The 16,466-nt window shown below is 46.9% G+C and overlaps 1 protein-coding gene across 1 annotated transcript; it reads left to right on the top strand.

Moving 5' to 3' along the window:
• The first annotated feature begins 10,910 nt into the window (after positions 1–10,910).
• Positions 10,911–16,243, top strand: AGT (angiotensinogen). The gene is made up of 4 exons (XM_009813541.2): positions 10,911–11,727; positions 14,305–14,569; positions 15,048–15,192; positions 16,052–16,243. The coding sequence occupies exons 1-4, from the start codon at positions 10,935–10,937 to the stop codon at positions 16,241–16,243; spliced, it is 1,395 nt and encodes a 464-aa protein (XP_009811843.2). The 5' UTR covers positions 10,911–10,934.
• The last annotated feature ends 223 nt before the right edge of the window (positions 16,244–16,466 follow it).

The following is a 16,466-nucleotide window of genomic DNA, read 5'->3' as shown; positions in this document are numbered from 1 at the left end:
CAGCATCCTGACCAGGAGGCAATCTTAATTCTTTTCTCACTAGGAATATCCTGGGCTGAATTTACTGTTCCTCAGCTTTATTCCTTAAGCAGTAAAGTAAAATGTTATTTCATGTTTTTACAATTAACATTGAGAAGGTGGAAAAATGAAGCAAAGTAAAAATAAAATGAACCCAAAACTGCAACAAACATTTAAGCCTTTGCTTAAAAATCATCCAGTAAAAACAAAAGAGCAGGAAATTCTGATCTGCAAAAAGACTGATTTTTGCCACTTATTGAAACCCCAGAAACCTAATTTACAAGCTCTTTCATTTTTTCTTGTAAAAAACCACCACTGGGTATAAATTTAACTTTTCCCTCCTCTTGTTTTCAGAATTACTGGTTTAACAAAGTGCACTAAGGTAATAACATTTCCAGATGTTGCTGGCACTGCAGCTGTGACGGCACACGCTCAGCGCAGCCCCACTGAGCTGGGAGCAGCGATGCGGAGGCGCTCCGCACGGAGGCAGCTTCAGCTAAGGAGAGACGAGTCTGCAGCAATCCATGCAGTTCTGCAACCGCCTGGATTAGTGTAAACTTTAGACCTGTGAATAGTTCCACATGGGCATTGGTGTGGGAAGTCGGCTCCCACTTCTGCGTGGAGTGGCTGGCGCTGGTCCTGAAGGAGGTGGTGGGTCTGCACCGCAGCTCCGAGGAGAGAGACCCTGCGAGGCTCTAGCAACCTGGGCAGCCTTAACATAATGCTGTCTGGCTCAGTCTCTCTCTTTGCTTTCTACGTTTCCATCTTTCTACCAGGATCTGAAAGTGGGAGGGAGTCCAACAATTTTGCTGTCATCAGTTGTGCACCCCTCAAATTAAAGTGAACCTGAAAGCCACGCCCTTATCTCAGGTCGCAAAAGGCATCTGTCCTTTTTTATAACATAGATTATTACTGCTGCTGGCGCAAGAGAGCTGTAGTTTTGCCTCTGTAGCTGGCTGGCTGTGTGGGAGCTGCCTTTCAGTGGCTATGACTCCAGATAACAGAAGAGTCCCGTAACCCCCACAGTGGGGAAGGAGCCAGTCAGTTTCTGGCTAATGAACTACATAAACCATACATGATTAAAACCACTCCTCGAGTGAGGCAGGAGACCACCACAGATAGTCTTTTCAGAGGAGCATGGAATAGCAGCCAAAATAGTGGAGTCCTGCTGCTTGCAACTATTTGCCCACCCAGGGCAAGAAGCTGTGGGCAGAGGAGCCAGAGGAGGGGTGGAGATGGCTTGAGGGAGGCTGGGGAGAAGATGATGGGGAACCTGAGTTTGCATGGGGAGTAGGGGTATCCCAGCTTCCAAAGGTCTTTCTATGGCTCTGCTTTTAGTTTCACTGAATAGCAGCCATTTCCACGCTAGAAGAAAACAACCGTCCTGCATGGTGCCCTGGGGACAATTTAGCTCGGGACCAAAAAGTGCAATGAGAGTGTCAAAATCCCAGTACTGCCAGCAAGAATTAGCCTCCCAAGGGCTTACTTCGAAGATCCCCAGGGAGTAAATCTTCACTGAGCTTTATGCAGCAACCTTGCAATACTGAGAGGAGCAGAACGTTTGGTGGTGGAGCCTTTTGGAGCTGAATATTGTAGCATCTCCCAGACAGCGGTCACCTGGCTGCTTCCCTCACTCACCTTGGGGAACAGCTTGAAGACTTCAGTGGCTGACCCAGCTGGGAAATGTTGGGACAGTGCAAACTCCCTCCCTGATACAAAGGCATTTGGCAGGAGAGTATCATAAAAAGCATATCAACTGTGATAACAAAGCTCCAGCTCTTTGAGGCAGGCATCTTGCTGTGCAGGCATTGCCGTCCCTGCTCCTCTGCCTTGCAGCTCTCACCTGAGGGATGCAGATACAGTGTGATCAAATAGGTAACACACTGGGCTGGGCATCAAGAAACCCGGATGCTTGTCCTTGAGATGTTACCAACCTGCTGTGTGACTGAAGGTGAATCATGTCACCTCTTTGTGTCTGCTTTCCCACTTGGGACAGGCTTCTCTGTCCTGGCTGCTTCGGTCCGGGTTTGTCTCTCACTCCTCACAGGTACAGTACCTGCTGCAGGAAATGACCCAAAATCAGTTATAGATAGCCAATATAACTGTTACACTGCAAAGTGTTTTGAGGTCCTCAGGGCAGGAGGTTCCCTTTGCCCACATACACAGTGTGCACACGGTCATGCCTGTGTGTGCATGTGCAGGCTGTGCATGGACCATTCTTAAAACTCTGTTAAAAACTGCATTTTCCACTGGGAAGGGTTGCAAAAATTCAAAGCAATCTCTACACTGAGGGCCTGCAAACAGAAGCCATAACAAACCAAATGTAATTATAAGCTGGAACAACATATGCTAGTGTTAAGATAAGCTCATTTGGGTATTTAATTGTTAGAAGAGCTCCACAGATAGGAGATCATCAGCACACCGACGTCCCTCAAGGGGACCGTTCCTTGAGCAGCAAAAGAGATGAGGAGATGGTGATGCTCCTTCCTCTATCACGGAGGGTTTGCGGCACTGCCAGGGTGGTGGCTGCTGGGGCAGCCGGAACAGCCAGGGCCCCTCTGCTCCTGCGAGGAGGGAGTGCTGTGCCACATGTGCCCTTTTGGGGAGGCCCCAGCTACCTGAGTCAGCTCTCCTGCCACCCACTCACCATGTGCATTTTGGCATCGTCCAGGCTGGCACGCCGCGTCCGTCCGCCCCAGCACAGGAGTGGCACACATGGTCCTTGGGGTTTGTAGCAGCTGCGTTACCAATTTTTCCATTGCTCCTTGCTGTGAGAACCTGCAGCAGAAGCAGCATAATCTCTCCCTTTCATCATCTGTACTTTGAATGTATTATTGAAAAGCATTTTTGCAATCCTCTTTACACAAAAAATTGGGCAAGCTGAGTACATCCCCTGTGCTCACCAGTTGCTTTCACAGAGAAGTGGTTCCAGCCAAAAAGGGCAGAGGTCAGGTGTACAGAGAAAACATGGGAAAAATCACATGCAAACCTATTCCTTATCAAATTTTTATTAAAACAGTTTTAAAAAAAATTACTTTGCACAGCCTTTCCCCACCAAAGATAGTAAAAATAAACAAATAAAATCAGGCCCATGGCAGCTTGCCACAGTTCTCACAGAATGGGGGGAAAAACCTGCCTGACCCATCACCAGAGCTGTACCCCTTCTTCCCTGCTTATTTACTCTGGAAAAAGGCACCAAGTACTTTGTGTGCAGCTGAAGTAAGAACAGAGCCCAAAGGTCTGGCAGGACACAGAGCCACATTTCAGATCCCAGTGTAGTAACTCTGCCACTGGTTAGTACATGTACCCTGGTTAAGAGAGAAAAAACACCTGAAAAGTGGCTAACTAATACTAAGAGCCTACCGACAGTTTTTTAAAATTGTTCATATTTTCCAGGGCTTATGTTGATTTTGAAGAGATAGCAGTGGGTTCCTAAATGCGCTGTGCGCAGGAGCGCAGACCAGCAATGCCAGGGCTGAGGGTGGGGTTTGCTGGGTGTGATGTTTCATTGGCATAGCTCTGTTGAAAGAGTTATTTCCAATCTGTGCTGCAAGATGAGCCAGCATAATCTGGCCTCAGCTCAGACATCTCTATTTCTATCGCAAGTTGAAGACAAGCCCTTAGAGAGGAGCACCAGAGCTGTTATATGGATCAAGCTAAAATTCAGACAGCCGGCTGTCCAGGGATCTCCCAAGTTAGCAGTCGCACCAGGGCCATCATGATGTGCAGCCTCCAATGGCCGTGCCCTCTGTGATTTCATTTAATCTCTTTTTGTACCAGCTAAGATTTTTGGTCTCCGCAGCATCATATGTCAGTGCCTCCTAAAGCTTATATATGTGAAAGGGCCCTTCCTTTCATCTACATTTGCTGCCTGATAATTTTACTGGGAAACCGCTGATAATGGCATCATTACAAAACAGTGACTCAGGACTTTCTGTCCACCTTCTTCATTTTACATTTATAGTCCCCATACCAGTGATTGCTCTTCCAGACTGAAGCGTCTTGGTCTCTGTAGGCACTTGGCTGCTCTAGAAAGTTTTCGGTGGGTCTTCCACCATCACGACTGCCTGCCACAGCTGGGGCAACCACTGCACCAGCCGGTGAAGTGATATTCCCTGTTTCCCTTTTGTTGGATACTCCCATATGGGCATTCCTTTCCTTCCTGTCCTTTTCCCAGTGCCTGTTTGCCCTCTCCATTGGGTGCCTTGTCCAGACCCCATGCTGTCTTCCCTTAACAAAGCGGAAGAGAGAGAGAACATTATGAATGTGGATGGGGTCCAGACATTTACGGTTACCAACGTCAACCCACAGGTTGTATAAACGAACTGTTTGTGGCCTACTTCTCACTCAAGGTACTTTTAGTCTTAAAAACCAAAACCCTCACATTTAGTAATGAGTGATATATGACCATGTACATGCTATTATGTTTGAGTTAACCATACATTAATTCATAATCTATGTAGGTCAGACATGGCAACTCAACCTAGGAAGAGCTCATGTGAAGGCCTGTGGTCCGAAGCTGTGAGCAGAGTAATTTATTATCCCTCCTCCCTGACTCCCACCATAACCTCACAGCAGACAAGAACATCATCAGAGGAATACGTCTGGCCCCTTTGAGTTCAGATCTCAGAGCAAAATTTGTGAAGGCTGGAAAACAAACTGAACAAAACAGAATAAAATATTTACTATTGTCTCTGCATAAAGTGCTGAATTTTATATACCCTTTCCCAGAACAATCTGGATCAATGAAAACACTTTTCGGCAGCACGGAAATGCAATGTTCTTCAGTGAAAGAATAGCTGCTTGGCCAATCAATCGAAATTCTAGCTTGGACAGAATCATTTTCCCATTCAAGACCAAATTACTCGCTGCCAGCTGTAGGTTTAGTGTTCCTCTGCCAGGGTTAAAATTTCCAAAGCCTTTTTGATGGGATTTACACGAAGTAGCGCTAGCAGCACCACCACTGAGAAATTTTCACCGGGCAGCAGAGTGCTTCCCTGTTAGCACTTCTCAATAGAGATCTCAATAGAGCAAAGGACGTGAGGAGCAGGACTGCAAGGGAACCCATAACTGCAGCACCAGTGTTTTTCCACCCCTCTTTGCTCCCTCTCAGCAGCGACCATGAATAACAAACAGGAAAAACAGAGGCAGGTTTTGAAGAGAAATGAGGGCAGTGGCGGGGAGGGGGGAGGAAGGGCCCCGCTTATGCAAGACTGGGTATAAAAGGGGGAGCTGAGTTCCCCCCCAAATCAGGAAGAGGGGGGCAAAAGGAGAGTGCAAACCTCTTCGCTGAAGAGCAGGTTTGAGAGGTCTGTGTTTCTTTTTACCTTTACTGTGGCTGTTGCAGGACGAGATTTGTTAGAAAATGTGTGTGGGCCTTGGGCTTGCTTTGCATAGGGGTTGCCTTTAGGAACAGCCTTGCTTTCACCTTCTTCAGTTCTTAGTTGCTGGAATGCTTTTCATCCAAGTTTGGCCCGACACAGGTTTTCTGGTGCAGCTCTCTTTGGGGAGCCAAATCCTTGGACACCGGAGCCGGAGGGCAGGATAGAGACTCTCTTCTTTCCGAAGTCAAAGCTCTATCTTTACGCACACGCTCATTCCTAAAACCATGGCAACCCAACAAAAAAAAAGCCCAACAAAAGGGTCCATATGTAGTAATTGAAATAATGCTTGTGCACTTTTGCTTAAAAATGGCTCAGAAGTGAAACGAAAGACTAACTGTAATTAAGTCCTCCTAGGGTAAAGTACGTTCCGGGTGTAGCAGTGTATGTTCTTCATAGTCTGAAAGCTTCTCCTTTCAGACAAAAATCTAAGAAGATCTAGAAGATCTAAGAAGAGCACTAGTGCATGATGCGTCTTAATAAGGGAATATTAATTGCGTGAGCATAAGGGACCAGCAAATTTGGGGGGGGGTTGTGTCTGAGCTTTGTAGTAGGGCGCGAATATAAGCTGAAATCAAAGGTTCTCCCTCATTACTGAGGCCAGCCAAATTCCCATTGGTCTGAAGCAGGAGGAGCCCTGTGGTGAAAGTGGGTCGTTGAACATTTTCTGGTGAAACTTTTTTCCGGGAGAAAGCTGGGTATTTTATTTTAATTACTTTATTGATTGAGTTGGGGGAAAAAAAAAAGACTCCTGTGCTTCCCAAAGATGTTGACAACTTTTGTCAACAGAAAACAATAGAACTGAGTGCACAAACACCAAAAGAGCCCCAAAGGTCGACTTGGCTAAAAACCCTGACAACGTTCAACTAAAACCTGAACTTCCTTTACATGACAGAGCCACCAGAGCACCACACAGGAGTAATTGTTCAGCTGCCTCCGGCTCCCCCTCTTCTGCTGGGCAGCATTCCCTGCAGCCAGGGATGCCTGCCTTTGGGCTGGTGCCCGTAGCAAAAGGAGACCAGGAGTTGCAGCATGACTTGGTCATGCACCGCAAGGGAGCTGGAAACAGGAGATACCCAAACAACAATGCCCTCCGGGTGCTAGAGCAGCGTTTCTGAATCATGCATAAAGGCATAATGATTTAAGGAAAAAAAATTACAGTGTGTGCAGGTTATGTGATTTCCCCTTCCAGTGTTTATTGCCCACAGTAAACCCACTAGTCTGGTAGCTGTTGTATATGTATATGTATATGTTATTAGCATCACTTGTAGCTTATTGGCCAAAGTCAATAATTCCTGTTAATAAGGATACTTTTCAGTGTTTAACAGAGCACAAGGTGCCTTTCACTGAAACAGCCTTGGTTTCTGTGTCCTCGATACTGAGAGTTTCAGGCTGGGTTTGCTTTTTCCCTGTGTTCAAGCCTCGCCTAGGAGGACGTAGCAGACCAGCTATAGCTCACAGGCACGCTGCGGTCTGGCCACTCATGTACACCGCTGGTGCCTAGTGCTTCATGTGGACCCTCGTGGGTGAAGGTGCAGGAGACACAGACTTGGGCTGTGCTGTCACACATCCCACCTTCACCTCCATTGGCCTCTAAGGGACCAGGTTTCTACCCCAGCCTGCAACCTGAAAACTAGCTCATTCTCTTAGCATTTACCTGAACAAAATGCATTTTTAATGGAGGAACTACTCCCATAGCCTGGATCCGTGGCTGGGCTGCATGCATCTTATAGCTGTCTGGAGATGGTACAAAAGCTCAGGGACTGGTCTGTTGCCAGATGCTTCTTCGACTGAGATGCTCAGGCAGCAAGAGGACAAAACACCTTAACTATTTCAAGCTGTTTGTTTAAGCCTTGTGTGCATGATAGCATGTCATATGGGCCTGCACTCAGAACCACTTTCAGACCTCATTAGAGCTAAAGTAATCTGACTGTTTAAATGAAAAGCAGGGCTGCAGAGACAGAAATGTCCCATCCCTTGGCGTTACTCACTTGGCACACAGCACTCGGGCCGGCAGGACTTGGCTTTCCCTGTCTCCACCTTCAACTCCACCAGCTCCAACTGCCCAGGTGCACTGAAAACATCCCTCTCTCTCTGCTCTCTCCTTGAAGGCAACACGTAACAGGGCACTGCAGTACAAACCATGCCTGACTGGCCCTCTAAAATCAGAGCATGGATGTTAAATCAGCCCTAGTCCCATTAGAGCCATGGGATTTTAATTACTAGCTATAACAGGGGCACTGAATGAGACCCAGTCTAACCCAACTGCATCATCCCTGGTCTGATTCACTGTTTATTTGCTTAAAGAGGAAGAAGGGGCATGCCAAACTGGAGGACCATTCCAAAAGCAGCAGAAAGGTCTCCAAATCCCCCCCTCTTTTGCCAAATAGGACTTGGGAAGCTGAGACTGGGAGGGATGACGTCTCGGTGATTTGGCTCTGACAACCTAACCCATCTAGCCTTCATCCTCTCCTTTTCAACACATTTTGTTTTGAAGAGGAAAAAGAACAAACTTTTTGATCTTCTGGATAGGCCAAGAGGGAAGGAAAGGGTAAAAATTGAGAGTGTAATCATTTTACTTTGCAGTAGCATTCATGACTCACTTACTGATGGGTACCCAAGCTGCACGGTAGAGATTAAAGGCAATTTATCTGAGAAGAAAAAAAATCTGGTCTGACTGTACAACAAATACAGGTACAAAGAAATCTGCATTTCTTTGAGTCTGGCACAAAATGAGCTGAGTTATTTTCAGCTCCTATAATCGGGTTTTCTGCGTAGTAAAATGCCTGTGTCTGTCTTAGTAAATGTGTAACTGCAGACTACACAGATGTGCTGGGCCTGGTTAAAGGTTGTGTATCCATCCCTAGAACTTTCTATGCAGCCGGTGTTAAGCTGTGCTCAGGTTTCATGGGGTCCTGTCTGGCCTGAGCTAACTTTTTTCAGCCCCCCAGTCTGTGATGTAAAGTAGCTTTGCGCAATGCCACGGCAGACATGTAGAAAGGGCTCTCCCATGGAAAGGGCATAAATCCACCAGCAATCACGCCGCACCGCTCCAGGGGGAAGAGGTGTCGCGAGGAGCCTGGCTGAGGCGGGACGGCATCGGAGGTGCGGCACACACCAGAGGCAAGTAAGCACACGTACTGGATTTACTTTGAACGCCAATTTTTCAGCTCAAGTTTTTGTGCTTTTCTGAAAGCTTCTGGGCTGACTTCTTTAGGGAAATAAGCCACACTGGCTTTCCACAGATGGGGCTTTGTGTAAGTGCTGGCAGTGAGAACTGCCCCTCTTGTTTCTGCTCATGAGAAAAGGGTTGACATGGTGGCTCCGGCAGCCATAGAGAAGCAGCCACCAGGCACCAGCAGTGCCTAATGGCACAGTCTGATCAGGTGGCACACAGTCATCCTCACTGCTGCTACAGGAAGGATTAAGAAATGCTTCAAAAGAATTGTATGATGGAGAGAACAGGGTGGGAAGGGCAGTGCCTCTAATTCGTGGCTTTCTGGTTTGTTTTCCTGAGCTGTCCCAATCTGGAAAATGCAGATAGACTAGAAATCCACAGCGGCTGGGCTAACTGTGAAGATGAAGTTGGGAGGACACATCCCAAGATCATTTTTAACACGTCATAAGGAATGAGGAAGCCCTGCAGTGCTGCATATCACACGCTGCCAGCGGGGCTGGGGAGGTGAAGACATGTCAGGAAGCAGAGGGGACGGCAGCACCAACTGCCACTGCCTACACGCTAATTTAGAGGATGGGGTGGGAGCTAATGGGGAAGAGCAATCCTTGGATGAAGGCACAGGGCTGCAGGTCCTCTCCCCATCATGCCTCTGGGGAGCAAATAGTTTCAGGCCAGACTCGCAGGCACCCACTAGGAAGATGCTCAGACATCCTGAGGAACCATCACAACAGCAGAAACTCCATTTGGAAACCAAGCTGTTAGACAGAAGCCTACAGCCTGGGAATGTAGATGTGCACGTTAGCAGGCATATATACTTACGAAGGTATGCCTAATTACCAAGCATCTGTGCATCTCGTTTTTTGTATTTGCAAGAGAGGGGTGATACTGCAAACCAGAGTATTGTTAGGCATGAAACACTTGGGGATCCCTCAGTGACGTGAATATGGTCATACATTGTAAATCAGGCTGGGAAGGTAACAGGTCTCAAATGGCTGGATTTAAACCCAGACACTTCCACCCTGTGTAAATTAAAGTGTTGGTGGGACAGACATTGCACTGCGTCCTCTCAAAAGGCTCAGGCTACCAGAATTACAATATCTGACAGGCGGGCATGACTCAAAAAATCTTGGAGAAAGAAGGCAGAGAGCAGAGCTTAGTTACTGGCAAGGCTGTTAGCATTTGCCCATCCATTGAGCTCTGCAGAGCTTGGAAAGGGCAAAAGAGGGTGAGCAGAGCTACAGTAAACAAGAAATGACTAGTAGAATAAAAATACAGCTCTGAACAACAGCATTTTGGCCAATGATAAGTGTTATAGACGCATAATTTCCAACACCTTTGGATTTCAAATACACAAATTCAAAGTCAAATACTAGAAATTCAGGGAAGGTACAGCAGAGCTATTAGTTATAAAAAAATCAGATATAGGAATTATAAAAATGCAAAATTTGTCAGTGTGTTTGCACACATGCGCGCGTGTGTGTATGTGTCCCCATAACTATCTCATTCCCAATATGCACCAGACCCTTTGTGCCAAAACACCAGTGACATCTACATCCAGTAAAATTCTCTACTTCTTGTCAGGAAAAACAAGAGCAGCAGGTGGTCTTTTACCGCGGGAGAAGACTGCCTGTACAGTGGAGTAAAACTCAGCTTACCCTTTCTAACTCTGTATTCAGATAAAGACGCTATGAAAATGGTTTCAGTGTTAGCACATTTGTAGAAGGAAGCCTTGAGCGTGTTTGCCTAGCAGCTAGAATGAATGTTTGCACTGGGCTATGAAAACAGAAAATGCTCTGCTAGTGCCAAGTATTATGCTGATTAGACATACAAAGCGGGATCGTTCAGTGGTCGGACCTTAAGGGACCTGGTTTCCAAACCCACTTCCTGCGTAACAGCAGGCAAATCGCTTAGCCCGTCCGTGTGTCAGCAGGATTTAGTGCAGCAGTTTGCAGAGATAGCTCTGACCAGGTCCCAGGAGCAATATACTTGCATTATTATAATGTTTTGCCAGAACTAGCACACTCTAGTTTGCAAGCCTAACTAGTCAGCATGCACAACCATATTGTTTCCCACGCTAAATCGTTAGGGTACTGCAGCGGGTAATGGAGTCAAATCTGTGCTTAGAATTTCCCCACCTGTCGCCATTGAAACTGGTGGCCATCTCATCCTGGGCTTTTCAGGGGGCAGAGTCAGACCAGCCGGCACTAAATACTGAGATTGCTGCCTTTGTAACTCCAACATAGCACTAGCAGCACTTCCCCCCATGAGTAAAAGGAACTGTATTTACAACAGGCTGATCAGGCTTTTTTCCTCCCCACTTTATCTTTCAGCAGACACCGTGGAAGCAATTTTTCGACATGAACCTAGCAGCAGATCTTCTCTGTTTGTTGGCGTGCCTCACCGCAGTGACTTGTGACCGGGTCTACGTCCACCCTTTCAATTTGTTTTCTTTTGACAAGAGTACCTGTGAGGATCTGGAAAGCCCGGTCCAGGAGGAAAAGAAAACTTTTGTCCCTGTCTCGATCGGGTCTCAAACCACACCTGCCTATGAAGCTGACCTGAATGACAAGGACAAGCTGGAAGCCCCGAGCCTGAGTGGCCAGGGGAGGCAGAAGCTGAGCTACCTGAAGGACTTTGTGTACGTCCTGGGTGCGCGGTTTTACAGCAAGCTGCGGGAAGCACGGCGGGGCCAAAACGTGCTCCTATCCCCAACCAGTCTTTATGGCTCCTTGGTGTCTTTCTATCTGGGTGCCTCAAACCAGACGGCAGCTGATTTGCAGGGTTTGCTGGGATTTGTTCCCCCCTCCGGAGACCCTGACTGCACCTCCAGGGTAGATGGACACAAAGTCCTTTCTAGCCTGAGGATGATCGAAAGCCTCATAAAGAGCCAGGATAAGGAGCTGCTCTTTTTCAAGACGCTGTGCCTGTTCTCTGCCCCTGGCATACCTCTATCGCAACTGTTCATGCAGGACTTGCTCCCCTCCGCTGATGCTCTTTATGTCCGAGCTGTTGACTTTACAAACCCAAGCGAGGCAGCAAAGCAAATAAACGCCTTTGTGGAGGCCAAAAGTGAGGGCCAAAGCAAGTGCTTACTGACAGACATCAATCCATCTGCTGACCTGCTGTTTGCAGTGGATGTCCGCTTGGCAGGTACGAGGCAGCACTGCTCATTTCGGGGGCAGTCTGGGTGGAGGATAGGCAGCGGTCCTGCTCCCGGCAAGGAAGCAAGGTCATGCCTGGCCAGCAGAGAGAGGGAAGGGCTCAGATGAAAGGCTGGACCGCTGCTCTGTGTACAGCACCCCACACCTCGCTGCTGTGCTGGGGGTCCTGCCTGCACTCTGCCATGAGCCAGCAATGTCAACGAGGAGGAGGTGGAGGGAGATGGCCTCCAAGAAATATTCCTTGTCCAAGAAGCTAACGATTAGGAAAGGTGTGGGAAGGTGAATAAGAGAGGATTGCGCAGCATTTCTGACTGAAAAGGGACTAACAGTAATGGGGGGCATCCAGCAAAAACCATCAGGAAGTAGGTTTAAAGCAAGCCAAAGAAACACCTTTCCCCAGAACCTGTACTTCCACAGGGGAGCTGGGGGTAACACACTGGAGGTACAGATTCAAGAAAGGCTAAAAAACCACGATGGACATGACTCCTCTAGTGGCTATTAAATGCAGAAGTCTGGAGGCAACTTCTGGCTCAGGAAGTAACCGAACAAGCTACCAGTTATGGAAGTGGGGAGCATATACAAAACTAGAAGAATTAAGGCAATCCCTTAATTACCTAGGGTCGTTCCATGCTGCTGTCCCAGCAATCCCCCTGTACCACAACCCAGCCTCCTCTTCTGAGTGTAGCTGCTTTTCAACATCCTTGCAACTGAATGCAATACCAGAGATCGCACGCTTTAGGACAGCTTGCCTACCAGTGACGGTATTTCAGAAAACTTGTAGTGAGCCATAAGTTTCTAAGCAGGCCTCTACTGCTAAAGGTGGAGCTCTGGTGCCCATGAAATGCTTTTGTGCCTTCATCTTCCCACCTGCAAACTCGGTATCAGGTTTTCTTTACCTTCCATGGTTGCTGTCATTAACTGATCCCAACTCCTCAGGGAGCTGTGAGCATCAGCCTTCTCTCCAGTTTAAGGTCTAGCATAGAGAAGATACTGCAAAAATAATTCTCATGTTACAGATTCGGGCATGGTCACAAGATCAGAGTTTTCCTTTAGCAGAACAATTTTTTCCACTTCTTCTGTATTGAAAACTTGTAGTTTTATTAGCTTAGGAACACATGCGTCACTGTGTCAGCTCTAGTACCTCCTCTCTCTTAGAAGGGTGCACTTGAGATGTTGTAGTCTCCACACTTGGGATAGAGAAAATTGGCTCAAGAACAAATGAATTAGATAAGCAGCTCTCTTCTAATAAACACAGGAGATGACTTCAGCATTTGCTTTGCCATTTGATTGCGGAGAGGCAACCATGACAACCAACGCTGTCATGTTCCATGTCTGTCCCTATAGCTGCAGAAAGGACAAAGTACATTTTTTTGGTCTGAAACACATTGTATATGCTCCTGAGATGTTATTAGCAGCCACAGGATTGATAAAGTGACAGAAATACATACAAAACAACAGCTAAATGTTCCAATGGTCTCAACTGTTGTTCGCTTGCACACAGTTGCTTTCACATTTGTAGACTTGCTGCAGGGTTTCTTTAGTAAATACATCTCTCCCATGTCCTAAAAAAATGCTGTAAGAAACAAATAGTCACATTAAGACTACTAACATCTTTTAGAACACTTACAGGGGAATGCACGCCTAGTTACACATTTGAGGGCACAGATGTCCAGACCCTCACCTAGCAGAAGGCCACAGGGAGCCGTTGCAAATACAAGGGTGCTGATTTGTCATGGTTCATGACTGGCACTATATTAATGGACTCACTCCCAAAGTCAATAGCAGAGCTTTGAAATTTTGCAGTATCTTTCCCAAGACTATTTAAAACCAGTTACTATCCCACCTTAATGCATTTAGCTATCTGAATGCTCAACTCTTTTTTCCCTTTTATTTAACTCTGTTACAGTCTTGACTTTTGCTATCCTGTGAGAATAAATTCTGCAGGTTATGCAGACCCGGTGAAAGTGGCTCCTTTCTGCTTTCTGCTTGCATCCCTTGTTCTTATAAGAAAAAAGGTGAACAACTCTGCCTCCTCGTTCTTTGTTTTGCTTACACCTTTCACTTCTCCTACCTGCTGCTTCTTTTTGGTGAAGTTAGAGTAGGTGAAAATGCCTAAACGCTCTTTTTACGCAAGATCATTTAAGAGGCAAGTGTTCCTATGCAAAACCACTTACTACATATTAAATATGTTAGGGTCCAGCATTTAACTGGATTTATTGGAGAATAGACTAGTTAATAGTACAGCTAGACCAGCTCCTATTTTATAGCAATATTAATTACTTTAATGCAAGGAGGTCCTTTCTTTACCACAACGTATATATCTGTCCGCAGTCCTGATGGTCGCAGTCCCTGTGCTGTGAGCCTGCACCAGCCTCTGCCTGATGCTACCAGAAGGCATAATAAGGGCAGGATACATATGCTTACAGTAGCTGAACGTGATTTTATACACACAGCCCTTGTCTAATGCACAGTCTGTTGTTTTGAAACAAACGTATATACCTGCTAAGGGGCAGAGGGGAGGAGCGATGAGAGAGAATCAATTTCTTCTTCTCAACCTGTTTTTCAGTGAATGTTAAGCAAGCCTCCCGGCTCAAAGAGCCTCAGGAGTTCTGGGTGGATTCAAACGCGAAGGCCTTGGTCCCCATGTTGTCAGTCACGGGGACATTCAAGTACAAAACTGATGCCAGCGGGACTTTTTCTGTGGTGGAAGTCCCCCTCAGCAAGACCGCGCTGCTAGTGCTGCTGCAGCCCATCAATGGCAGCGACCTGGAGCACGTGGAGTGCGAGCTGCCGCTGCAGTCCTCGGCCTGGCTGGAGCAGCTGTCCCCCAGGTAGGGCTCGGGCACGTGCGCCCTCCCGTAGGGATGAACAAGCCAGGGTGCCCTGCGCAGGCCTGCCTGCGTGCTGACGGGGTTGGATCCTGCCAGGAAGGGTTTAACACCGAGTACAAAGAGAAACACCTGCAAATCCCGGGGACCTCACTCTGAGGGAGCGCGACTTCAGTGGGATTGGCCTTTTATCTGGGGGTATTTCAAAGAAACAAGCAAGCACCTTTCCATAGCTGACAACACAGCACCCATAAAGTGGAATGATCTGGGGTTAAATAGCGTACCCGGGCCAGATTTAGGGTGACCTCCCACTTGGAAACAGTAACATGAGGCCCATCGGCCCTTGGTAGCTGTCTGTCCCCACATACTGAGCACGTCTTGCGTCTGTTTTCACATGCCCGTTCCCCAGGACTGCCCAAACACCATGCTTTCATAGTGGAGAGCAGACACTCACTTGTCTCTCTCTCTCTCTTTTCTGCAGAGAAATTAAATTAACACTGCCGGAGTTAACAATCGAAGGCAGCTCTGATCTACAGGAGCTTCTTGCAGATATGGAACTGCCCGCACTTCTGGGGAAGGGGGCAGATCTCAGTAAAATAAGCTACACCAATCTAACAGTTGGAAAGGTACAGTATACATCACTGGCATTTAAAACATATGCCTCCTGCTCGGTTTCAGCCTCATTAACTGTATAAAATTACCTAAAACTAACCAGTCAGAGCCACGTGGGACACATGCTAGTAGGGGACTGTCCAGATGACTGAATGATAGTGAATACTTCTTAGATTAACCCATCAGCAGGAAGAGGTTTGCTTTAAACTATTCAAATTTCATCACTGCAGCAAACAATGTGCAACAGAGAGACGAAGTTTAATGTCTGAGCGTGCTAGGTACTCCGAGTACAAATTAGACTGCATTCGTTACCACCTCCAGCTCAAACACCTCCAGGCACTGCAGCTGGAGCAAGTAGTAGAGGCTGCAGCTACTGGGCTGTTGAGGATAGTCCTCCATCACTTTGGACTAACTCCCAGAAACTGCTAACGCAGAGGTGCATGCAGCACACAACCTTACCTGAAGACAGGCTCCAGCATTCAAGTCCCAAGGGGAAGAAGAGAGAGCTTGAAGGAGAGCGCTGCCTTTCATAAAAAGAAGGCAAATTACGTTCCAGAAGTATAATTCCAGTGCCTTTACTTTTATTTAATTTTATTTTTAGAAGGTGTCCTCCTTGGAAGTTCTGTCAGGGGCTTCAAGGGTAGCAGGATTTCATACAGCCCAAGTGTACAAGCAGTTGTAGAGCTTTTCCACATGTTATGGAAGAAGTACTCCAAGGTCTTTTTTAAACATCCATGGAGTCTGTCCTGTGCTGCTTACAGCTGATCTAAGTTACCGATTACTTCATGCGCTAGAAAGCACTTAAACCGTCATTCATTTCTTCACTATCATGCTCTGATGACTCTGGATTTACTCATATGTTTTGCCTTACAGGTAATAAATAAAGCCTTTTTCAAACTGACCAGTGATGGAACAGATCAGCCAGAAGACCCCACAGCACAGAAGGAAGATTTGGTGTTCCTGGAAGTAACACTGAACAAGCCGTTCCTTTTAGCCGTTTTTGAAGAAAAGTCAAGGGCAATGCTTTTCCTTGGCAGAGTAACAAACCCACTGCATGGGGTTTAAATGCAAGCACGGGGGATGGGGAGGGAGGGGAATGATGCACATTTCCCATCACCTTTTTCTTATTCATCAGGTATTTTTATGATCTTGTTGAATGCTCTTAGTTTTGAGATGAAGCAGGTAGTGTTTGAAATACAGCTTTTTGAAAGCTAAAACATTGCAACATTTCATCCTTGGTCATCTATTTCACACAAGGTGACCCAAACTCTTCCTCCAGCTTCTCTTC

Source organism: Gavia stellata, chromosome 2 (genome assembly GCF_030936135.1).
Source record: "Gavia stellata isolate bGavSte3 chromosome 2, bGavSte3.hap2, whole genome shotgun sequence".
NCBI classification, from domain to species: domain Eukaryota; kingdom Metazoa; phylum Chordata; class Aves; order Gaviiformes; family Gaviidae; genus Gavia; species Gavia stellata.
The sequence above is the reverse complement of the archived record's forward strand: the minus strand, read 5'-3'. Positions and strand labels throughout refer to the sequence as shown.